Below are 22,663 nucleotides of genomic sequence, written 5' to 3' on the forward strand. Positions count from 1 at the left end.
GTAGGATGGGATAAAGGTGTTAGAGGGCAGGGGATACTGCGTCTCATCATCTGGTATCCCACTCCCAGAAGAACCCTCACCCATGTGATCCTCCCACACTGGTCCAGCCCCAGGAACTGGATCCAAAAGCGATGGCCATGTCCTGGCCACCTGGATGTCAGTTCCCCGGGGACTAGCGGGTGAGACACCTTCTGGTTTCTCACAGTGCATACACTTGATACCAGTTAGCTCTCCTCACATGAATAAAAGTCAACACCTAACTAAAGACACACTCTGAGCAAGGCGGAACACGAGTACGAGCAGAACTTCTGTGACAAAGGCACACCTACTGGAGCAGAGCATCGGACCAAGGACGAGGGCAGCGGGCCAAAACCCCAAGGGTTCCCTACTGGAGGTCGTTGCCTTTGACAGACCACGAAAGACCCGTGGAGAAGACCAGATCCCATAAGTTAAGATTGAATTGTGTTTCAAGGATGCCAGCGACCCTCCCTGGTGAACAGCAGAGTTGGGGAGGTGAGGCCATGCCTGTGGTACTAACTTTGACTCGTAAATTGGAAATAGCAAAACAAGAAAAAAGCGCACACAGTTGGTGGGTTGGCAAGCGACCTGAGAGACGGGTGTGTGTTAAAGTGAATGAAGTAGTGACATTAAATCACAAGTGAAAGCTGCACGCATGTGGAGGAGACACAAAAAAAGGCAGAGCTGTGAATGAATTTTGAAGTAAAAGGCAGCTGTGAGATCAGCAATACTAGGTAACGGATTGGTCCGGGGAAAGGAAGTAGCCCATTCAAAAATCTCTGTGAAAGGTACAGTGTTTGAAGCTATAAAGGGAACCAACAGCAAAAGTTAATCAAGCGAGAGTAAATGTGAACTTTGAATTGAAGTGGTCTGTAAAGAGCCACGTACATTTGAAAGTCTTCGACATCTGAAAGGGGTCCGAGCTTGATTGAGGTAGACCCAGAGTACAATAAGCTTGGAGAAGGGAGCCCCCTTGTAAGTTTGTGTTGAACTGTGATGTAAGAGGTCTGAGCCCGACAGAGGGGGACCTGCGTGAACTTTGTGCTGTAAGATCTGAGTCTGGCAGAGGGGGGGGGAGGGACTTATTGGAATACAATTTAGAAAGTCAAGAAAAATACTTTAACGTGGAAGGCCAGGCGGGCCTCAATCCACGGTTTGGAACTGCTTAGTTTGAAACCGAGCCAGAGTGTGCCATCCTGCCTACAAGGACAGCCTTACTCGTGAGGATGAGAGCTGGTTCAACTACCTTTTCATTCTTTTGAACACTGATTTTTCCTTTGCATACATTTCTCCTTTTCACACTTTTTGTACAAGAGATAAGGCAGACATTAGGTTTTTGTTAGCATAGGCCATTTTGATTTCAAGGACTCCTATAGGACTGCTTTGGTTAGTATTTGATGCCCGAGACTACTCCCATCTTAGTTATAGAGCAAAATAGGAGTTTCTCTGACCCCAACAGTTTCCGTGAAGTTTTTACAAATTGTATCCATTGTGTGAGTATCATACTTGTAATACCATGCCTTCCCTACAGCTGTGACGCAGCTGTTCTATTCTGGTGTGCGGTTGGAGTCTGCCTCGTTCTCGGTAACGGCTCTGCTGCAGTAATCCGGTCTCTGTAGCGCTGGAATTATGTTTGAGTAGGGGATTGCTTCTGGTTCTTTGGTCTGATCTCCGAGCTTCCCGATATCTAATTTCTCTCCCATGTCAGGATCTGAAAAAGCAAAAGGATACTGGTGGGCATATGCACTTAGAGGCAGGACTGGAGACCTGGTTTTACACAGACACAGATTGGCCATTGGGGGCGAGGGGATAGGATTTGAGACCTCTGCTTCGGCCATCCACCTCTGGGGTAGAACTGGCTCTGGCTTTAACCCTGGTAGGCCCCTTCTCCCTGTGCGCACTGGATGAGCATGGTTTCTGCCAGCCTTTACCCAGTACCCCTTCCCTCCTTTTGTTCAGCCTCCCTGGTCAGCCTTGCTACCTTAAGAGTGGTTACGTTTCATTTTGGTGGATACAACCCAGTTTTACCCCAGGTTGACTTTCCTAAGTTCTACCTCGTATAGAGACTTTGAAAAATCCTCCTAACAAATGCATTCACTCACCAACATGCTGGCATCGGAAGCCCCCAACATGAAAGTGCTGCTTTCAACCATTCATACACGCATGTAATTGGACACATGATTAAAAGGCCAGTGATTTCACTATGTCTATTCTGATCTCTATGAAACCTGGGATGAACATTGTTCCTTCAATAACTACCTAATTTTTTAGCAAACAATGCTAGGTACTTGTCACAATTTTCACATATCCCTCATTGACATGCACAGTGTCAGACATGGGATTCTTAAGTCAGAACCTTTACTCAAGACAGCAGTACTTACAAATGTCCAGAAACAGCAAATACTCACTTTGCTGTAAAATGATGGCTTTTTTCTTTAACCTCAGTAGTACTAACTCAAGATTGTTGTGGTGTTCTGTGTGACTCAGATTTTAAGTAATGATGCAGATGCCTACTTAAAGCCCTGAATGCACATCCTTTCATCTGCCAGTGAAGTCTGCCGTGCAACCAGCATTCCTCGTAGTCGCCCACTAGCTCACATTTCACCCAATTTCTTCACTACGTCTTGCTTGATTCCTACTTTCACACATATCCAGGAGCTTTGAAAACCACATACTGGTGAAGGCGCATTGCTCATTGCTTTGTTCACTTGCTTAGTTCTGGGTGGTGTGAGGGGTCAGAAATGAGAGGCGGACACAAAGTTGGAATATTTTCAACATCTGATATCTCTATTAAAATAAAATGTTTGGATGAAGGCCTTTCTGTCCCTATCCTTAAGAGTTTCCCTGCCTAGGAAATGAAAACATATCTGACCCTCGCACTAGAAATGAACAATTAAAGGTGAAAGCTAAGTGGCTCTGATTTTTGATGTAGCAAAAAGTGTATAAAAATCAAATATGAAAATCCAACAAACATTCTTTGAATCCAGGAGGTGGTCCCCTACCACTGGGTTATTTCAGGTAGAATAGCGAAAGTGCCCTTTTCAAATAACGATTCTTCAAGAGTAGCAATAATGTCTTTCACACAACACTTCTTTAGGAATGGCAAAACGTGTCTTTTTAAGGATGGCAAAGGTGTTTCTGCTACACAACAACTGCTTAGAGTGATCTCCTGGTATACTCCCTTGGCATGAGTCATTCAATAGATTCTTTAGAACCCCTGCTGTACTCTCCTGCCAGGTATCCTTTCATAAGGTCTTTTCCTTTCATATGGATCTCCTGGTATACTTCCTTGCCAGGAATCCCCTTTTGGGCTTTGTAGATACTCTGGTATACTCTCCTGCCAGGTATCTTTCTCCCAAAAGGCTTGGCTCGCTGCCAGCTCACTGCCTGATGTGCTTCTTTCACCAGGACAACCTACAATGTTATCTTTCAGTATAACAGTTGTACTCCTTCACTGTTTACTCTTAATTAACTTTAGGAACTACTTATTTCAACTTCCCCCATATGGACATCTCGTGTATGGAGACTTGTACAGATTTTGCCTTTCAACTTCGTCATTAATGTTCATCTGCTGGTGATCATATTTGCTCCAACTTTCCCCATATTGACTTCGCTTATATGAGGATTGGTGTTGATTCTGTCCTTCTAATTTACTTGGTTGGTATTAAAAATAAGTTTTCAGTTGTTCATATGTCTGTCGGCATGTCCGTAGTTCCCAATACCTATGGGCAGACTCGCCTGTGTTTGATGGCGTTTCCGAGTTGTGGCACGTTGATGCTGCGAACATTCACTTCACTCTCTTTCCTCCCGGCGACTTCGCATTCATTTCCCGGTAGAACTGTTGCTGTTCAACAACACTGTCCCCAACAGCCTTGCTGCTGCTGTGCTGTGCTTCTCCCAGTCTTGCGTCTCTCTGGTAAGTTATGCTCACAAGCATTTGCTTGTAAATGCCTGCCTCTCTCAGCACGGTCCGTTTCCATGCGTCTGCTTTTGCCTTCGGTCCTGCTTTGCCCGCTCTGCATCTCATGTCTCCACCTCCCAATTGAAGGTGTTCACCATTTTTAAATGTCCCACGCAGCTGGTTTCCATTTTGACAACTAGTCTGAACGTTTAGCTTGTTGTTTCCTTCAATCCACACAAACTCCTTCTTCCTCTTCCTGATCTCAGTACATGAGGCGTTATGGGAGTTGGCTTCCATAGGAGTTTTAGACCTTTCAAAGTTATATTGTTTGCATCTTTGTGTAAATAAAAAACATCAGAAACTTCAGCGACAGATGTTAAGTGAGCATTATGTGTAATGGTATTCTGCTCAGAAAAACAGTTTCCCATTAGCATTTTAGATGTTGGTGTTTTCTTCAAAGGGGGCAGAGTATACTGTCTCTCCAATGGAGTCACCACCTCCTCCCGATAGTTGTCCCCTCCCACAGGATCCTCCCTCATAATACCACCGCCTAATACCACCGCCAAGGGCAGGATCAGGTAGCAGCTGCTGTCCCCTGGCCATGTGGGAGATAATCGCCAGGGAAACAGGGATGACTCTGCAGGAGTCATCACCAACATGTTTTTGGGGCTTCATCACAAGCCACATGCACTTTCTCTTGACGTTTGGGCCATGCTAACAAGGCCATGCTGCAGTGTATTCCACCTCTTTCAAAGTTCTTGTTTCTTGCATCACCATGAGCTAGCAGCAAAGCAACTTCACATCAGCAGACAGGTTTCCTGTGTTGTCATGTGTTTTGAGTTACCCTGTATTTTTCTGATAACTTGGTCACTTGATCACCAGAAGTCCAAGTCGATGACTGCCCAAGCCCAATATTCTGCACTCCCTCTCACAGCAACAACCTTTGCCTGCTGATCTTTTGAGTATGTGAAATGAAGTTGCTTCCTTGGTTCAGGAGATGCACTGGAGTCTACTCGTCTTTTCATCCACCCACCTGCCCGCTCCTGCTCCAGTCCCCATCTCACTGCTGCTCCATAGGCATCTGAGGGAAAGGTGAGCATTTGGAGATACAAATACTGCCCTCTTCTGAGTGCAGGGCCTAGGCGCATGATGATTTGTAAATGCAACACAACTGTATCCAGACAAGACTTTAGTTTGAGCCCCTCCACACCAAGACATGAATTATTGGTGATGCATTAGTTAATTTGGCGGTTGCGAATTGCCACCTTGGACCACACAGCTCTGCACCATTAATTGCTTGTTCAGGCATTCAATAGACTTGGGAAAATTCATGCTGCATGTTTTAATTTATTTATTCAGCGATTGGGGGAGCGCACTAACCTTGGGCCAATGATGTATTTTATTCAGGCAGCCAGATTCATGAAAATCTGGGCCATTGAATACAGTGTGTGGTAGATGGTATAGGTTAACCTATCGATCTAATAGTGGTGGGAAGGGCAGCTCTGCTTCTTAGGGCTTTGAACTAGTCGATGGATATGTCCGTCTCCTTGGACAAATCAATGATTTTTTTTTTATTCTGGCATCAGGATAGCACATTTTCATCCTAAACCATATTGATATAAATACCAAAAATCTTGGCCACTTCAACCACTCATGGGAACATTCCAAACCCTGGTACAGTATTGCTGACTGTGAGGCCCACATTCTACCCCCTCCGAGAAATGATGTTACCAGTTTGGGCACTTCTAGTGCCTGGGCTGCCAATGTAAATCATGATGCATGCCATTGGTCTTGTGCTCCAAAACCTGCATTGTCGATGCAGGTGATAATTTTGAAGGAACACACATGTTGTACACTTCTATAACAAACATGCAACTCTCAACTGAAAATGCAACAACCCAAAATGGTCAAAAATGCTTGTCTCGCCCACATCAGTACAGTGTCTGGAAGTACTTCCCTAATGAACTTCTCCAACAGTTCCACTTGTGCATGCCCATAAAGAGGAAACTTCTATGCCAACCAAAATCTCTCTGCACAATAAGGAGGTGAAAAGTGAAATGGAAGAACACCAAAATGATACAAACTGTGCTTTGTGTAGTCGGTCGATTCTGTCAATATGCCAGCATTCCACTGACTGGTGGTGCTTATTATGGCATGGTGGAGTGAGGAGGCGGACAACTGAATGGCATTTTGGCTATAGATGTTTATTATCAGCAAAAGGAAAAAGAACCGATCTTTCGCTATCTTTATCTCTATAAGGTTATCCCTACCTAAACAAATAGGCAGGGTGCTCGTTGTCAGGATGTACATCAAAACACTGTCCTCTGTCCAAACCAACTATTCTATCCCGGACACTAATAAACAGACAAAAGGATTCAACAAACTCTTGGTAAGAATCCCAGGAGAATGACTCCCTTCTCCTGGTCTATCTGAAGGAATCTTGAAGGCTGTTCTTTTTAAAGTCTCTTGACTTCCTCTTAGGGATTCTTGATTAACAAATCGGAAGGTTTTTATCAAAATCATCTTCTTATATCCCTTCTACTGTTAGGGTTAATGGGATTTGGTCAACTCAGTAGTGTTCAAAATAAAGTTAATGTAAAAATGGAGACTTTCTGCAGCTCCTGTCTCCAAGTTTAAGGCACTCGGGATTATAAAGGTCCACAAGTCTCTAAGGTTTCACTTGGCAAAGAAAAGTTTACGTGGTACAATGTTCACTGTACCTCTTCCTGTTAATTTCTTTAGGCATCTCTGCGTTTACTTTCTGTGCACCGAGAAGCCCTTTAGATCATGCAGCTCCCTGCTTTCAGTTGGGTTCCCCTTTTTGTGGCGCGGTTGTAAGACTGCACGGTCCAACCATTACAGGTTGCGCAACCAGTTGCCTTGTACATAATGGAGTTCTCTTTTCCTTATACTGGGGTCTCTGTGGAAAACGTGGATCAAGCTCCTGCTTTTTGGCCACCCCTATGCTTTTACAACACTCTTTGCTTATTCTGTGGTCTCTGCAACCAGCCTGGATCAGTCTTGCGCCTGGTGCTTCCTCCCCCCGCCCCCCATGCTTTTCCAGCACTCTTTGTTTGTTGTCAACACTCTTCTATCAATTTTGGGAAATTTGCTCCCACTTCATTTTTTGCACAGCTCCCCTTTTTGCAGACACTTCCTTTCTTTACACAGTAATTCGAGAACGTATAATCATGCACGCAACCATTCTGCCACTATACTTCCATGTAATTCCATTTGTCAAATTCACCCAATTCGTCTCTAGTCTTATGCGTTCGGCATGCAACATTGTATCTTGCTCGCTTACTTCAATACACACTGCGCTTCACTCACTGGTGGTGTTGTCTTCTTTCTTGGGTTAACGTCTTTGTTATCTGAGGTCAGGTTCTCCACCAATGTAACAAAGGATCAGCACGCCTCTCGGTTCACTTCTTTGGACTTCTCTTCTTTGCTGGAAACAGGGATCTTTGACCACTCTTCTCTTGGACACTGCCTCACACAGCCCCTCAGCGTCTCGGCATCGCTGTTTCTTCCAGCTGTTCCTGGACAGCCACGGCTCCTCAGCTCTCCTCCCAACTTATTCTCTTTGCTGATTGCTAGTATTCCTTTCATACTCTCCTGAAGAGTTGATGGTCTGCATGTGGGCATGGTGGATTTCAATTGCCTGACCCTGCCTGGCCTTGTTAGTGGGACATGGCCTATGAAATGTTGATGAGCCTCTACCTGCATCTTTTTTGTCCCAGTAGCATAGTGATGTTTCTCATAGGAAATCTTTACTCCTTGATTTTCCTCTTCTTCATCACAGTACTTGAGTGATACTTTGGGGGGGAGCAGATTGTCTTAATGCATTCTATAAAGGCTGGGGGGCGGGAGCTGGCTAGTTAACTGTCAAGGAAGGGGGAGGGAACCATGTCTTTGGTCTTTGGTTTAGGGGTGTTCTTAGGATAGGCAATTGGTATTGGTTCTGTCACTCTGGTACACTCAGTAAATTAGGTTAACAGGGAAGGAAAAGATTGGTTCTCGCAGTAGTTCATGATATTAGAGGGACGGAGGATAAGTCTGGTTATCCTCCCGTCTGGTCATGTAATGAAGTGACCTCCAGGCTTCTTTGTTACTTTAGGTTTAATGACCGCTTCTTAGTTACAGTTACATCTTAAGTTACATAGGACATAAAAACACTGGCACCCATCACCCAGGCAGGGACTCTTAACTACCTGGGCTTGGAACCCTCAACCTAACATTCTCTCATTCACAGCACAACATTCCATGTGACATCACAGACTTCCAACATGCAAAGACAGGCACTTCACGACACATCTGCCTCTCTACATACCCACAAATCCAGAAAAGGACAAACTGGGGATACACACTAACTTTGCATCTTTTTAAAGAGAGAAGCAACTTTCTGAACATTTTTGGGGAAGTTATCCCCCACCACACTCTATGTCCCGCCATACTAGTTTGCTACCTGTTATTCAGTAGTGCCTAACCGGTACGGATACATCCTGCACACCCATATTCCAAATTGGAGGCGCGACCATCCAGACTACATGATAACTCTCACACGTGCACACGGCGACCATTCTCTCTCTCTCTCTCTCTCTCTCTCTCTCTCTCTCTCTCTCTCTCTCTCTCTCTCTCTCTCTCTCTCTCTCTCTCTCTCTCTCTCTCTCTCTCTCTCTCTCTCTCTCTCTCTCTCTCTCTCTCTCTCTCTCTCTCTCTCTCTCTCACACACTCACACACTCACACACTCACACACACACACCATCCTGACCCTTAGGCACACATACACACCCACACTCCCTTCTGCAAAGTGGAGGCATGACCATCCAGACTATATGACTGCGCACACCTGTGGCACACACACAGCCACCCAACACTCCCTTCTGCAACCGAAGGCGCGACCTCACACACATCACTCATACCGAACCAAACCTCAGAACACACTAACTTTTTATAAAACACACTTCACAGTATGAGAAAACTTTAAAATCATTTTCCAAAGTTCTTTTAAACCAACCTAAATATGCAAAACGTCAAACTTTGGTTATATCTATAATTATACATTCATACATTTCTGCATAACCGTATACTATTTTACCTAAAAGTCCATAACCAGTCCATGGGTCTAAACTGAACTTCGATTCCTTATCCATAAAGTCCATGTTGCTTTACTGCTACCACCTGCTGCAAATCCTCAAGAAGTTATTATCTACATTGCATCAAAATATCTATCACCTCTCGACTATCATGCCGCTCAACCATTCCCATTCTTATCCAATCCCACTCTGTGTTGCTAATTCTGCTAACATTCCTGCTACTTAGCAAACACAGCAACACTTTATATGTGGCTAATTGAAATCCTAAAGGTCCATAGCCCTTCTATGGCTCTAACCTGAAATTGCCTCAAATGGTTAAAACTGGCGCCTAAACAAACACATTACACTCTAGTGCTAAACTCTAAAACCATACCAGCATTAACATCTTCTATCCATGCTATACACTTTTGCACTAGACAACTAAACCTTGTGTTTCACACCTTCCTATAAACCATTACCTCCAATACCATGCATAACCTACCTAGCTTAAGGCAACTTAACAAATGACTATCTATAAACTTGTCATGTGACACCATACAATAATTATGAATCCATGTTGCACAAGTGCACCCTATGTTCTGAGTAGGAAGGCAAAAAAACAACCTCGGTGCATGCAATCCTAATACTAATATCACCCAATGATAATGTTTCATGACGACTGCACATTATTTCTTTTCCGCTGCAGGACCCAACAAAAGAAAGAGGCAAAACTCTTCCTCTCGTGCAGTCGCAGTCAATGTTGCTTTTACATAACACTGCAGGACCGGGATCCTCCTCTCCGTGCTCGAACATCGTTTAATCCAATACTCGTACGTGGATCACGCCAACCACCATACTGGACCGACACTATGATGCATTGTAGCAAAACAGCGCTGCCTGTCCTACGACACAGAAGATCTTTCTTGCAAGACCGCAACAGCATCACGCCGTTCACCGAAAACGGGTCCTTTTACCACAAACATCATGTTATCTTAAGCTCTTCGGGCCATTGCATCCAACGCAGTCCCATAACAAAACAACTTCCTCTTCCTGACGCACAACGTGGGAAGCATCAGATACCACAAGGTGCTTTTCTCTTAACACTGATTTCGAAAGCGTTGATCAGTGTGGTGATTTGAAGGAGAATGTTCCATTACTCGCCTTCTCCCCCAGAACAGCGTGATGTCATCAGTCACAGGACCGCAGAAGAGCGCTGCAGGTCTCCAGCCACCAACCGCCACAGAATGCACCAGAATGTACCAGTGAGTCAAAATCTTTCACTGCCTCATAAATGCCCTTAACGCAGTTCGTACTTTTGGGCGAACGTAGCATTTTCTGCATTCTCTTATTACCCCATGTTACTTTCTACTTTGTGCATTTTACATCAGTCTTCACCAGGCTCCCATAATGCCAGTCCTTCCCTTTTCTGACATCCCTGACCTCTCTGATGGAGTGAACATTTCCCTTCTCAATCACCGTGATGAGGCAGCTCAGGCTGCAAAGGGAGAAGAAAAGATAAGCATTCAAGGCAAAGGATAAATGAAGTAAAGCCAGTGCAGGGTCAAGTCAGAAGAGGGAATGAGGCAACCGTTAGTCTCTCTTCCATGAAAGCCATTCCTTGATGCTGGGTGGCGTTTTCAAGGTGTAGAGTATGAAGGCACATTCCTAGTGTGTACAGAGAAGGCTGATATTGCTTCCAGGGGAGAAGTATAGAGGAAGCTGCAAGCAGCCACAAAAGCGCGCAGTATCGGACACTTCATACAGAGCTGCACTGTGAAGCAAAGTGCTGGCTGTAACGCACATTGTGAGAATATGTGCAATGGATGGAGCCAGTACATTCATGTGAGTGAGTGGCCACTTACTTGAGATATGGCATGGGCCCTGTGCCGGTGATGCTGGGCCACCGGTTGGACCTGCAGAGCTCCGTGCAGCACCCCATCCAGTGGCAAAATGATGACATCACAAGTAGTCACTGGCGTCTTGGTGAGCCGATGGAACACTGATCAACAAGTGTTCGGCTCAGACAGTTAGCTTTGTAAACAAGCCGAATCCATCCAAGATACATTGTGCAATGATGGGCACAGTGAAGAGCGGTTCGAGAAAGGAACTTCGCAACGTTATCAAACGTGAGCCGGAAGTAATACTACACATGGACGGTAAAGTGAGGCGTTCGGGTGTTGCGGAAGACAACATGCACAACGCTCTGTAGAGAAGGTTTTCTGTGCCAGTGCCTGGCTAAGAGGCAATCCACGTAGGAGCACCATGAAGGGTCTAGAAGCGGGTACAGTTGACATTCGGAGACAAAGTGAAATGTGAAGTCAAATTAGAAACAGTAATGCGTTGGTGGGCAGCGACGAGTAAGGCATTAGGAGATGTGTTTTTGTGATGATACGGGCAGCTGACGTGGGACAGATCCAGGTCGAATAGTGAATCAGGAAGCTGTGGAACATGACGGTACTCGGTAATGTGGTGCCGCGTACCGTGTATCCTTTTCCACCAAGTAGCAGTGGCTAAAATGGTTTTGTTGTAAAAAACAAAAAACCTGGAGCAGGTGGTACGTTGGGATCGCGCAAAGCGTCTCAGCGTATTGTTGTTGATGAGCCGGTGAGCAATTGGAAGCTGACGGGTGACAGATATTTGAAGTGCATTTGAGACAGAAACACGTTTTTCTTTTATACATTGTGCATCTATGGAGAAGCAGGTATCACAATGCGGCTATGGTATCCTTTACAAAATGTGTTTTGTAATTGGGAAATGTTGGGAGCTACTTGTGTTTAAGGCACCCAGTGCGTGGAGTGTCAGATGGGGCATGAGGTGACATGTGGAGGTGTCTTGAACCTCCGTGTATGACAACTAGTATGTTTGGTATCTTATGCAAGGATATGGCATGTTTACAGGGATTAACAATTTATTTTTAGAGTTTGCAGGTTAGAAACGCACGCTACCACTTTTAGAGTGCAGATCATCTACGGACTTGAGTTTAGAGTGGGGCAAGTGCATGAAATATGCCTAAGTGTTTTGTGTTAGAGTAATCTTTTGAGGAATTATAGGATTAGAGGTGCGAATTGCCTAAGGACTTTTAGCAAATAAGGTCATTTATTGTAATTCAGGCAATGGCGTGCACTAATATTTCTCCACTTCAAACAATAGCACAATGCCTGTTGTGTAGGATGTGGGAAGTGAGGTACCTAAAAAGGTTTGGGGGTTGTTTTTCATGTGAAGAATGTGTAGGGAAAGGTGTATATTGTTTCACAAGGTGGAGGTCGCGCCGTCCTATTTTATGAAATGAGACTATGAATGGATGGTAGCACCTCCATGTTTGAGCGAAGTGAAATGAAGTTTGGTTATTCAATTTTGGCAAATCTGAGTGTGAAGTATGTGGGTAGGTGTCCCACATAAACAATTGGATGTTCACGCCATCTGATTGTGCAAGAGTGATTGTGTATTGACAAGGTGTGTGTGGTACGAGTACGGAAGGTAAGGCCTTCCACGTTGAATAGTAGTGTTCCTATTGTATGGGTGCGTGATGCTTTAAGTGATGAATATAGTTAGGATACTAGTTAATATGGTAATAACCATAGTGGTTTTGATATTTGGGTGCAAGGATGGTGATTTTGTTGGACTATAACCAAGAGTTGACTCATTCCATAAGGGGTGGATGTCCCACATGCATAATGGTTTGCTAGGGGACGCCCACCGGCCAATTTGTGTGTTTGGGCATGGAAGAAGGGATTTGTTAAGTTGGGATTTAATGGAATGAGTTGAGTTTTGTTGTAGTTTTTTTGGGGAATCTAAGTCAACAGTATTCCATTTTTTGTAGGTGAAGTGTGATTAATGTACAACTCCATTGTATCTGCAATTGGGTGCAGGATGGAAATCAATGTTTTGTGATGGTTTCAATGGTGCCTGGCGAGCACTTTGAAGCAGTGTGTTAGTGGAATGTGCACAGTTTTTGCTGTGTGTGCGCCCTTTGGATTGAGTCGGTGTGAGTGTGAATGTGTGTTTGTGGGTCGATGCTTATATCTTTGTGTCAGCTCTCCCTATCTTACTTAAGATGATGTTATTTCACTTGTTAGTACAGTTTCTTGATGATACTGATGTGGTGATGTATTGGCCTATTTAGAGGCTTGGCAGTGCTCTGGGGTGGCAGCCTGGAGGTCCGTCTGTGGCAGGGATGGACGGGAGGTGATATGTTTAGTTTATTGATGGCGGAGGAAAGTAGTGTGGTAGCCCGTGAAGGAGCAGGTGTGTACTCTAGTGTGGCAGGCTAGATGCTCATTTGTGGCAGGAATGGGCAGGAGGAGCCTTGATATTGTTACGAGGAGTTTTTATGGTTATGTAGTGTTTGGGTGTTTCCACATTTGTAGGAGGTTAGTTACGCCTGTTTGTGTGCATCTGTTCTTTGGTGGAGTTCTAGGGGAGGTATGAGAGTCGTGTGAATGATGTCTACTTGTCAGCAGTGTGTCTGTGTTCTTTTTGGTTCATTTGTAACGGAAGGAGATGTGTTGTATAGTGCTTGCTGTGTATGTATGAGCTGAGAGAATGTTGAGGTGTCACAGTGGAATGTTTTGGTGTATGTCAAGGTTCCAGCTTTAGTTAGTTTGGGACAAGTCAGCCTTGGTGATGGGAACCAGTGGTTCGCTCTGTAAAATCTTGAATTGATTAACAATGAAGCTTAACTTAAGTAACCTACAAGAAAGCGTCAGAAGTGGTTTTATTACATATAAGTCTGGTTCTAGTTAGAAAAAGGGGTTTTACATTCAATGCTTTCCTCCGAGTCTGAGTGTTCAGCGGAAGATCTTGTGGTCAGGTAGGACATGTGATGATATGATATATGACCGGTTGAGGGGCGGTAGGATAGATAGGGTTTAGCAAAAGGGGGATGCCAGATCTCCTCTTCAGACATCCCACTTCCATTCTTCAAAGACCCTCCATCCCAGTAGTGCCCCTTCACAGGCTCACTCCCGGGGTCTTAATCTGACAGTCTTACCCTTCTCTTGGTTACCTGAGAGTGGGGGGGGGCTGAAGCGGGTTAAATGTGAGAACACCCTCAGATTTCTCACAAATGTTGGGTATCAAAAATGCTGAACACCAAAATATACTTATTGTTTCTCCCTCTAAATGTCACGGGCACTATGTCATAAAACACAATGGAAACCCTTGGTGTTATGTGGAGCATAAGATATATGCTGCTTTGACTGATCTAGTTTGAAGGTATTAACGCACTGGATTTGGTATGGGGGTTATCTTGTCGCCACATCATACTCTGTGGATATTTTTCAAGTTACGATCAATCAGAATATTTTTGATACATTGGTATATGTATTTCATTTGTGCTTTTTAACTTGTATGTGTTAAAGCCAGCATAATGCAGCAATTGTAAAATTATTAAAAATGATACAAATCAATAATTTCTTGGACTTTATTTGACCTTCATTTCCCCCTTTCTGTTGTATTGAAATGTCTCTGGCACAGGGAATGAGGGTTTATGGGCTTGCCTCTCGTGTGTGTGTGGTTGTGATCCTTATTTAATGAGCCAAAGGTGGGTTGCAAGTGGCCACCACGTTGATCATAAGTGGCAGAAGGACATACCAGTTGGTATCCAAAATAGACATGCTTGATAATTGTTCACTGTGCATACTTTTGGTTCTGAAAGTTATTTAGTGACTGAGCTCAACAGAATGCACTTCCTTTCCTATACGTCCTGCTTCTAAGCACAGTAACAGGTGCTCTTACACAGTTTATCAAGGCATTCAATTTTTTTGACCTCGGGATGAAGGGCTGATTCAGTCATTCTAGAAGTCAAAATTCATTATTAATTAAAATGGAGTGTGGCAGCCTCTCTACTGAGGACGAACATGGATCAAATACCCAGTTCTATGCAATTACTTCCACTCAGGAGGATCTACAACCATGTTTTAGCTTACTGCACCCTTGACGAAAGAGAAATATCCCTTTGTATATGAGTCTGGTTCCACCCAAAAAAGGCAGCCCAACACTGAAATGCTTGGCAATTCTACCATCAGCAACCCCAGACACGTGTTTCAGCCTTGTTGGGCCTCCTCAGTGAGGTGAAGCTGAGTCTTCCTAAAGCACAGTGGACAAAGGGGTACACGTCTAGATTCACACATTGCAATCCATCGTTTTTGCTTCTCTCTGCAATTTCAGAAAGGGACCCAACCGCATGTAAATGCATCCCAGCCCTTCCAACAAAGATAACCATTAGGCCCAAGCTACCTCTGTGCCAGTAAAAAAGATCCACAGATAAGTTCCAACCTTGTTAGACCACTTTAATGAGGTGCAGCATGATTTATTTGGCACACCAAGTCTAGTGGGCCAAATGTTGCTTACTGTGCTAACTAATTTGGTCTTGTGGGGATAGTGTGGGATTTGGTGGGTCACACTTGTGGGCTGTCTGGCTTGAGGACTCATCTGGAGGAGCAAGAGTAGTGATATGGTGGCAAAGGCATTCACTTTTGCAGTTATTAGCACAGTTATTATATATATTTCCCCTATTATTATTGTGGAAACTACCCTAATTACCTTTCTCATTCATATCTTACATGAAAATGGGTATCTCATAGACTTGTACTTTTGTCTGGAGCGCAAAATATTACGTACTGTGTAAGTATCATGAAGCAAGACACGCATTCAAATTCATACTCAAAACCAGTATATTGAACTTAAAATGTAAGGTGGGATTTCCCTGCCTAAAGAAAACTAAGGATAGTCTGTATCAGAATGTCCAAATCAAGTATCTGTCTGTGTTCAAAACCTAAACTTTCCCTCGCAACTAACTGTATACAATGTGTAGGGATGTCGGCCTCAAAAGAGTAGTGTCCAACAAAAAGTTCAGAGCTCCCTCCAGCCCTTGGCTTAGGATCTGCTTCCCCTTCCGCAAGTTCAAAATAGTTATCCGAATATTGGGGTTTCCTTCCCCAAGAATTCAAGCCTTCTTACTTCCAAAAATAATACTTTCTTGGGGCACTTCCCAAGTCAGGGTTTCCTTCCCCCAAAAGTTCAAGTCTTCCAACTTTCAAAGTTAATACAGTTCCTTGGGAACCTATCCAAGTAGGGCGTTTCCCTTCTCCAAGAATTGAAAACATCCAGCTTCCAAATCAACACAGTTCTGTTTCTTAACTTCATTTTCTCACACAAGAATGTGACAACACATGAGCTTAACTTCAAACATCCTTTCATTAGCTTTTTCCAAATAGGGCACTCAGTTTAGGCGCAGTTGTCGGATCACCCGGTCCACCCATTACAGGTCACGCAACCGATACCCCTTCTTACTGCTTCCGTCAACCTTAAGCCATTGGTTTCATCTGACTGCGATGCTTGGTTGGTTCCTCAGTCTCCCACTCTTTAGACACTGTCCTGTGGCTGGCTTAGACACCATGCACTTTAGTATTTTTGTTTGTATTCATCTGGCTCTTGCTAGCACAAGTTTCTCTTGGCTTGCAATGCCTCTGCCCGTCTTGACTTTGGACCACTCTTTAGTTTCTAAAGTTTATACTCTCCTTGGTATTCTCTTGACTTTTCAACTACTTGTTTCATAAACTGTCTTCCTTGACTTCACTGTCATGCACTACTTTGCTTTTGCTCCATTTGTGAGCATTCTTTTGACTCTTCACTCTGTAAGGCTTTCACAATTGTCTTCAATACTTTCACTCTGTGCGGTATTCATAAATGCTTTCAAGTAGTTTCAGTTAACTCGATATCTGTATTCACAAGTGATCACAATTTGTTTCAGTTCATCCGATATCTTGACAATACTGGTTCCAATATTCAACAGTATGTTTAATCCCTCGCCGTTAACTCGGCATTTGAAAAAGGACTTGCTTATACGTTACCAGAGCGCCCTAGTCGGAGTGCATTGGTTTTGCACTCACCGGTTGCACATGACAGTGTTCTTCCTCTTGGCGTCCTCCGCAACGGGCTTCTCCAGGGTCCGGCAGCTTCCTGGCTTCTCGGGACTCAGCCTTTTTCTCGCAGTCTGAACCGCACGTTCCGCCAGCTCTCCTGGAATCCTTTGGTGGTGGCTGCTCCGGTCACAGGGAGGTCCACGGCCTCTCCCCACCAGACCCGCTCAGGCGGACAGTAGGACTTCTAGACCCTCGCAGAGCCGACAATGGCTACTGCGTCCCCGTCTCCTGCGAAGCACGGCTTCAGCCACCTCTGTCTCCAACTTCCTTTCCTCCACCCCGTTCTTCATCTCTCAGAACTGCAGGCATTTCTATACTCCTCAGGTGTGTTAAGTGGCCCAGGTGTGGGTCATTGAGTTCTCTTGCCTGACTTTGGAGGACTCCTTAGGCAGAAATGCCTGGTTGTTACTCTGGTATTCCTGCAGTCCTCTCCCTCGTCTCAGTACCAGAGTGGCGTTTGGTACTGTCTGATTTAATGAGAGAAGCATTTGCACCTCTGTTTGGTCTTTGATATGTGTTAGTGAAATGAGGATGTATCCTAGTTGGTCTCTTCCTTGTCCCAGTACTAAGGTGTTTGTGAGGACCACTTTGGAATGCGGAGAAGGGAAAGGGTTGACGATATCCCACAAAGGCTTAAGAGATAGAGAGGGCTCATTATGAAAGGGGAATACTGTGTCTCCTCCAAAGATGTCCCCTTCTCATTCCCCAGGTTTCCTCCAACCAGGTGATACTCCCTCGCATATTCAAAAAAGGTAGCAGGCGCGCCTCTCTCAAAAGAACACGGCATGATAACCTGTTCAGTGGTTATTAACCACATTGAGAGTTTGCAGCCATTGCTTTTTGCTCACTGTACCTTCACAGATGGGAAATATGCATTTGCATATCAGTCTTTGTCCCGCCCACAAGGGCAGTCCAGCACCGAAATGCTATGGCAATTCCTCTCTGAACAAGAGTACCATCAGCAACCCCATACACGTGTTTCAGCCTTGTTGGGCATCATCAGTGAGGTGAAGCTGAGCCTCTCTAAGCACAGTGAGCAGGGAGTCCACGTCTGGTTGCCCCCTCCCTCGCATATTCACCCTCAGGGTTGGGATCCAAAAGCAATGGCCTTTCCCTGGCCACCTGAGAGGGATTCTGGGGAAGAAGTGGGGACGCCTTCAGGTTCCCCACAGTTCCTAGTGATTGCATCGACAGTCAAAGCATCGACAAACCATAGCATTGACAACAAAGCATCTAAAAAACAAAATGTCGAATGCATTTTTTTTCTTTTTTTTTATGGGGGGCGGGATCCTCCAACCCCCTTTTTTAATGGTTTAAAACACATTTTTACTAAACTAATGCATTTTCTTCAATGGTAAAGGGTTTAAATATTTTTTTCGATGGTATGGTTTGTCGATGCTTTGTTTTAGATGCAATGACCGCATACCGTTCCTCACAGTACTGATTATTTGAAAAAATACTGAGGCGATCATGGAGTACAAAGGTAGTAAATGTGTAGCAAGCCTAGGACCGACGGAGAGGCACAATTGTTCTGAGTACGTGTGGGTGAAGTTTAAACCTGTGGCATCAGAGTGAACAAAAAACAGGAAATGGCCGTTTTAGTGTGAGCCCTGCCATCCCTTATGGATCATAACATTCTATGTGTAATGATTTATGTTGTATTTCATCTGTACGTTCATTCATGAAAACGCAAAATATTTTATTTTTACATTTGTTTGCAGGAACACCTGTCGGTCAGCCACAACAGTTTGACCACGCTGCATGGGGAACTATCCAGTCTGCCCTGCCTACGGGTAAGTACAGAAATCCATTTGCTAATGTAACCCCAAGTTCACCATAACCCTTGCTAAGATTTGTTTGCTCACATCAGTGTTCTGAGCACCCTAATTGGTCCTCTGATCTTTGTGTGATCACCAGCGATTTGCCTTCCCCTAAGTGATTTGGAGACCCAGTTGGGATCAGCCACCTACTTCACCTTCCCCAAGTCATACCAGGTTCTTCCTTTTACATTGTTTGTGTCAAGGATGGCACTCTATTAAGAGTGGCACAGGACACCCAGAAAGGGTTTGGGTGGTTGTGCCAACTAAAGTGGACAGATAAGAACACACACAGCGGAAAGGAAAGAGAACGAAGAGTAGGCAAGAGTAGCAAGGGAAAAGATACAGAATGAATACCCTCTTGGGGTGTATGCAGATATAGGAAAAGAGTATTCCACGAACCTTGGAAATACTCTAGCCTTCTGCACAGTTTGCTATAACAGAGGCCCACGCTGTTTGCTCATGACTTGGAACAGCAGCTATGGGTGTCTGTAATGTAGAAACGAGACAAGGGAAGGGGCAGAGGTTGACTGATGAAAACCAACAGACAAGCTCTGTACAAAAGGGTCTACAAACAGTACAAGAGAAGATGCTACAGACAAATCCAGGAAAGGAGGTGATAGCAAACTAGCAGAAGGAAATGAAGGGAAAGTCGTGTAACGGGATAGGATAGCAGAGGACAGTAAGGAACAAGGTTGAGAGCTCAGAGGAGCAGGAAAGCAATGAGTAAGCCCACAGGAGTAGGACTGTAAGGTAGAAAGCCCAGAGGAAAAGGGCTTAGGGCAGCAGAGTAAAGCAGACTGCACGGCAAGGATCCCATAAGGGCCGGGCAGTAAGGAGTGAACCCTGAGGGACAGAGCCGCTGAACGTAGAAGGTAGCAGAGGACTGTAGAGGGCTGCTAGGCCGAGAACCCAGCGGAAAAGGTAGGTAGTAGGCAGCGGAGCGTGATAAGCTGCAAAGTAGGAAGGCCCAGAGGACAAGGGCTGTAGGTAGCCAGAGTGAGGTAGGCTGCAGAGCAGGGAGCCTAGAAGACGAGGGCTGAAGGCAGCCGGAGTGAGGCAGGCTGCAGAGCAGGGAGCCCAGAGGACAAGGGCTAAGGCAGCCGGAGTGAGGCAGGCTGCAAAGCAGGGAGCCCAGAGGACAAGGGCTGAGGCTGGAAAAGCAGCAGAGCGTGATCAGCTGCAATGTAGAGAGCCCGCAGGGCAAGGGCGGAGGCTGGAAGGCAGCAGAGCGTGATCGGCTGCAATGTGGAGAGCCCGGCAGGGCAAGGGCGGAGGCTGGAAGGCAGCAGAGAGTGATCAGCTGCAGTGTGGAGAGCCCAAAGGAGCAGGGCTGTGAGGCAGGGAGCCTGGAAGGCTATGGCTGGAGGCAGCAGGGTGGATTAAGCAACAAGGCAGGGTCCAAGCAGGAGAGAAGGTAAACAGCATACAAGATCCGTAGGAAGACGCAAAAGGTGGAGGAAGGACTCTCAGATGCAAGAGGCTGAGCCACTGCAGGCAGCAGCCTTATATACTGCCTAGCCTAGCCCAGCACAGAGGCAGGCTAATTGGTTGCACCTGGCAAAGCACACCTGCAGGCAATCGGCCACCTCCCTTTCTGTTCCTGGGCTGGTGGAGGCAGAGCAAGTCCCTAGGGCTTCTGGGGGGTGTAGTTCCTTTGATAACCAATAGGAACAGCCAGGAATCGATGCTTGTAGCCAGGTGCATTGTGGTATACGTAGTTTGTGGGAAAAAATAATAAAGCACCAAAGTCTTGCAAATGGGAAATAAAGTTCCCAAAGTAAATATAGATGGATCCAAGAGTCTGTTGTAAATAAATGATAAACAAATAGTCCATATTGAGCGTAAATGGATGCGCCCATGGCGCAGGCATGACAGTTTGTGACATTTTGAATGAATTTCACAATTCCAGTCTACTTTCAGGTCACCATTTATACAATTGCGATAGACTCCCATTTCATTTTTAAACATTTACAGCATTCATTTACAGCATTATAGTGAATTGCAGTCATTTATATAGCGCCATTTCCCCATTTGTATGGCCTCAAAGCACTTTATGGTTGAAAAGCCCTTGGTAACCGAAGTCCAGGTATGGTTAAGTTCTAAGAGGAGGCTTAAAATGCGTCTGTGCATTTGGCCGAGATCAGGACTTTAGGAGGGCTGACTAGATTGCACTAAGCAACCCAAGAGGTCAGGCACGTGGGCCGATGCTGCGGGAGGTGACGACGGAGCGGTAGTGAAGGAGACTCAATGTGTATCCAGCTAGACCGAATTGTCGTAGGTTGACACTGTATTCTAATGTCAGAGGTGTTGAGCCAAATCTGGTGTTTAAGTGCGAACCGTTATGTGCCCAGTTAGAACGAATTTGACATTTGTAGCTGCATTCTAGAGTGCATGGATGGATTGCCGTGCCTGCAGCATATGTCCACCGAAATGGTGCGTTTACACATGTTTTAAGGTCAGATGGAGCTTATCTTCGATGTCATTGAGTCATCCAATCTTCTGTGGGGAGAAAAAGCCAACTATCCTTTGGGGCTTTTTGGGCACTATGGGCAGCCTACCCAATTAGTCTACCAAATGCAATAGACTGGATGACGTAGAACATATTGTCAGAGGGACAGACGGACTACCCTAGAAACTAGGCTATAGGGATTCTCGGAGTGCAATAGACAGGTTACCTTTATAGTCTGATTACATATCTCCCATGCTCTACAAATGCTGACCAATGCAGTCTAATAAGCGCGTTATCAAGGATATCTGCTTGTAATTACTGTGCTATAAAATTGCTAAATTCTGTGAGTATATTATAGGTGCTATAAAGGGTTACCGGCATAGATTTTCCGGCATACTGGGTAGGCTAAGCAAGATGGACATAAAGGAGGGTGTTGCAGGGGCTTGGTGTATGATCGTCTGCGGGAGTGGAAAGGGTCAAGTTTATCACAGTGTAGCACAGTGTGCTGCTGCGAACACTGCCGGCATCAACTGTGGTGTTGAATGTTGGTGTTTTGTTGGGAATGGGCCAGCACTTGTGTGCGAGGAGCAATCAAAGGATAATGTGGAAGAGGGATTTAAGAAAAGTAAGGAAAAAGCCAGGGTTTGAGGGCCTTTCGGAATGTGAGGTGGCTGTCAATGCGGCGGATGTGGAGAGGGTGAGAATTTCAGATGGTGGGAGCTTGGATTGAGAAGGAGGAACCGCCCAGTCTGGTGCAGTTCTAGGGAGATAACTAGGAGAAGGTATGCACCGGATCTGAGGGTCCTGGAGGGTTGGTAACGTGCAAGTTTATCTTTTGAGGAATTCAGACCGTTGTTGTGCATGTCATAGTTAGTAATGCACATGGCTTTAAAGTTAGTCCGTTGACCAATAAGGACCCAGTGTAGGGCTCTCAGTGCGAAGCTGATGTGTTCTCGAGGTGGGAGGCCAATGAGCAGACGGGCCGTAGTTTTTTTTATTCTTTGGAGTTTCCTAAGTTGGAACGCTGGTGTGCCTAGATAAAGGCAGTTTGCATAGTCTAGGTAGGTGAGAATGATGGCAGAGATTCGTTGTGGGTTGGTGAGGTATGGGAAGTTTTGCAGCCTGATAGATTTGCAGTTGGTATATCTATTGGTGGTCATTCTAAACAAGTATTGAAATGGGAGCGCTTGAATCATGAAATTGTTATCCCAGAAATGTGTAACGCTATTCTGTTCAAACCAGCGAGCTTTTTTGGTCTGGGAGAGGCCCAGGATGATGATATTCAAATTGCTCATGCTATCACTATGACTAACTGTATATGCTCTGATAAAAAGTCCCTGGAGATTCTCAGATCTACAGTCTTAGTACATTCCCAGTTTCTACAACTTTATTATTTTCCCAGTTTTACAGGCTAATTTGCAGAATCATAGTACACCTTTGTTTACTGTTACACAATTCCAATATATTCCCACTTT

The 22,663-nt window shown here is 45.0% G+C and overlaps 1 protein-coding gene across 1 annotated transcript in view; it reads left to right on the top strand.

The window, feature by feature from the left end:
* The window catches only part of FLII (FLII actin remodeling protein), an 898,330-nt gene that overhangs the window by 45,408 nt on the left and 830,259 nt on the right, over positions 1 to 22,663 (top strand). The window contains exon 3 of the mRNA XM_069645694.1: positions 18,641 to 18,712. Coding sequence (XP_069501795.1) covers positions 18,641 to 18,712 — 72 coding nt within the window. The remainder of the gene's footprint in view (positions 1 to 18,640; positions 18,713 to 22,663) is intronic.

The sequence above is a fragment of the Ambystoma mexicanum genome, chromosome 2p (genome assembly GCF_040938575.1).
Source record: "Ambystoma mexicanum isolate Mex_15411 chromosome 2p, UKY_AmexF1_1, whole genome shotgun sequence".
Taxonomy (NCBI): domain Eukaryota; kingdom Metazoa; phylum Chordata; class Amphibia; order Caudata; family Ambystomatidae; genus Ambystoma; species Ambystoma mexicanum.